We start from the raw sequence: 1,888 nt of genomic DNA, 5'->3' as shown, positions 1-1,888 counted from the left end.
TTGTTTTGGCTCATTGGCTTGTCGCACGACGCAGCTTTGCCGGAATGCATTTTTCTGGAAACTTTTCGCAGAGCGCAGAATTCACTCGGATGCCGAGGCTTATCGTGACTGACGGGAGCAAAGGAGGAAGGCGAAGGAGCGACGGCAATGACGTCAAGCCGACTTGGAATGTGGGACAAAAAAAAAAAAAGAAGAGCGGCACGTGGGAGGAAACGTTTCGGAAGAGGCGCATCAAAGGAAAGCAAGAAAAGATTGAAGACACCGAGGAACGCTCAAAACGTTTGAGGAGGACGACGGCGGCGGAGAGAAAGAGCAAAGCAAACTGGGAGCGGATCCCACGCCGAGTTGGCGGGGGACCGCGGAGACGTTTCCTTTCCCGCAATGTCACGTCGGGGGCGGAGCCATCGTCGGCCGATCGGTGAACAATTACGCCACGCCCACAACGCGAGACATCTTTGACGGCAGGCACCCGACATTTTTAGGAGCAATTCTTCAATCAATGATTTGACCAACGAGTCCAATGATCGCATGCATGAATTCCGCATTCGAGTTGAGACGAAAATCCGACTGTGTTTTATTGGGAGCGGCTTAACGCTCGTTCCAAATAGCAATTATTTCAATTGTCTGTTGATGATATTTTTTCCCCCCCGTTGGATCTGATTTTGGAAATTCAATTTTTTTTTTAAATTGACAGTTCCCCGGGGACGTGCGTTGGCCCAGCTTTTGTGTCCAAGCGTCCGTTGGAAATTGCACCTGTGGGCGCCAACCGTCCGTCAGCGCGCCATGACTGCACTAGCATTAAGCTAGCGGGTCGTTCTGAAGGCAACGGACTCGACTGCGGCTTTCCTGCAGAACTCAACGTGTACGGGTCTTTGCTTTGTTAAGTGAAGACGCGAGCCTTTCTGCGCACTTTCCCCGTGATCTCTGGAGTCGGTTGCCTCACTGCGTTTCAAAACAGGAAGCTCCTTTTCCAGCACCCCGGGCGCAAGACGATTCGGGAAGCGGCGGAAGCGACCGCGGCAATGACCGACGCGGCGCTCAAGCAGTCTCGTTTGACGCGAGCGGAGTGGGTCGAAACCTTTCCCACAATGACGCTCATTCATGACGGCCGCGCAGAGCCCACGGCAGAGTTTGTCCGGCGATTTGCACGCTACGACGGGGTCGCTCACGCCGACGAGCGCGCCTCATCTCGTGGACCTTTATCCTGTTCACCGCGGCACCAAATCTTGCCGTTGCCCGTACGGAACCGCGTGACCGTCCGCCCCTGAGACTTGACGACGACAAAGCGCTTCCGTTTTGTGATGATGAGACGAGGGCGCATCAACATCTCAAGGTTTTGGGGGGGGGGGGTCTTTATGAAACACATGAAAAGAGCGCGGGAGTGCGGACTCACCTTCTTGGTTTCCTTTGACGTCTTGGGCGTCTTCTTCTTCTTCATCTTCTTGTCTTCCTGCTCGGGGTCGGAGGTGACGGCGGGGTTGTCGATGCCGCCCTTCCAGGGGTCGGCGGGAGACAGCAGGGGGTCCTCCTCGCTGCCCCGATGGGCCCGTCCCTTCTTCTTCTTCTGCTGCACGGCGGGCCCGGTCTCCTCGCCGTCGCTGTCCGAGTGGAAACGCCTTTGGTAGGCCTTGGTCTTGCTGAAGAGGATTTTGGAGCGGTGTTTGTACTTGGAGGGCCTCCGTCCGGCCTGGGCCTTGCGCTCGTATCCGTTCTCGTCCTCCGCTCCGCCGCGGAGGCCCAACGAGTTGCGGACCTTGAGCGGGCGGTCGCGCGCGTCGTCCGGCTCGGCGTAGATGTCGTCGGGCCGGAAGGCCCCGCTCCTCAGCAAGGCGTCGGCGGGGTCGGCATAGCCGTCCGAAGGCTCCGCGTCGTCGGGGTGCGCGGCGTG

General features: G+C 57.8%; 1 protein-coding gene across 1 annotated transcript in view; it reads right to left on the bottom strand.

Moving 5' to 3' along the window:
- arhgap5 (Rho GTPase activating protein 5) overlaps positions 1-1,888 on the bottom strand; it is a 29,376-nt gene that overhangs the window by 18,590 nt on the left and 8,898 nt on the right. The window contains exon 3 of the mRNA XM_019878652.1: positions 1,394-1,888. This exon is cut by the window's right edge and continues 1 nt beyond it. Coding sequence (XP_019734211.1) covers positions 1,394-1,888 — 495 coding nt within the window. The remainder of the gene's footprint in view (positions 1-1,393) is intronic.

The sequence above is a fragment of the Hippocampus comes genome, unplaced genomic scaffold, assembly GCF_001891065.2.
Source record: "Hippocampus comes isolate QL1 unplaced genomic scaffold, H_comes_QL1_v1.1 scaffold295, whole genome shotgun sequence".
NCBI classification, from domain to species: Eukaryota; Metazoa; Chordata; class Actinopteri; order Syngnathiformes; family Syngnathidae; genus Hippocampus; species Hippocampus comes.
The sequence above is the reverse complement of the archived record's forward strand: the minus strand, read 5'-3'. Positions and strand labels throughout refer to the sequence as shown.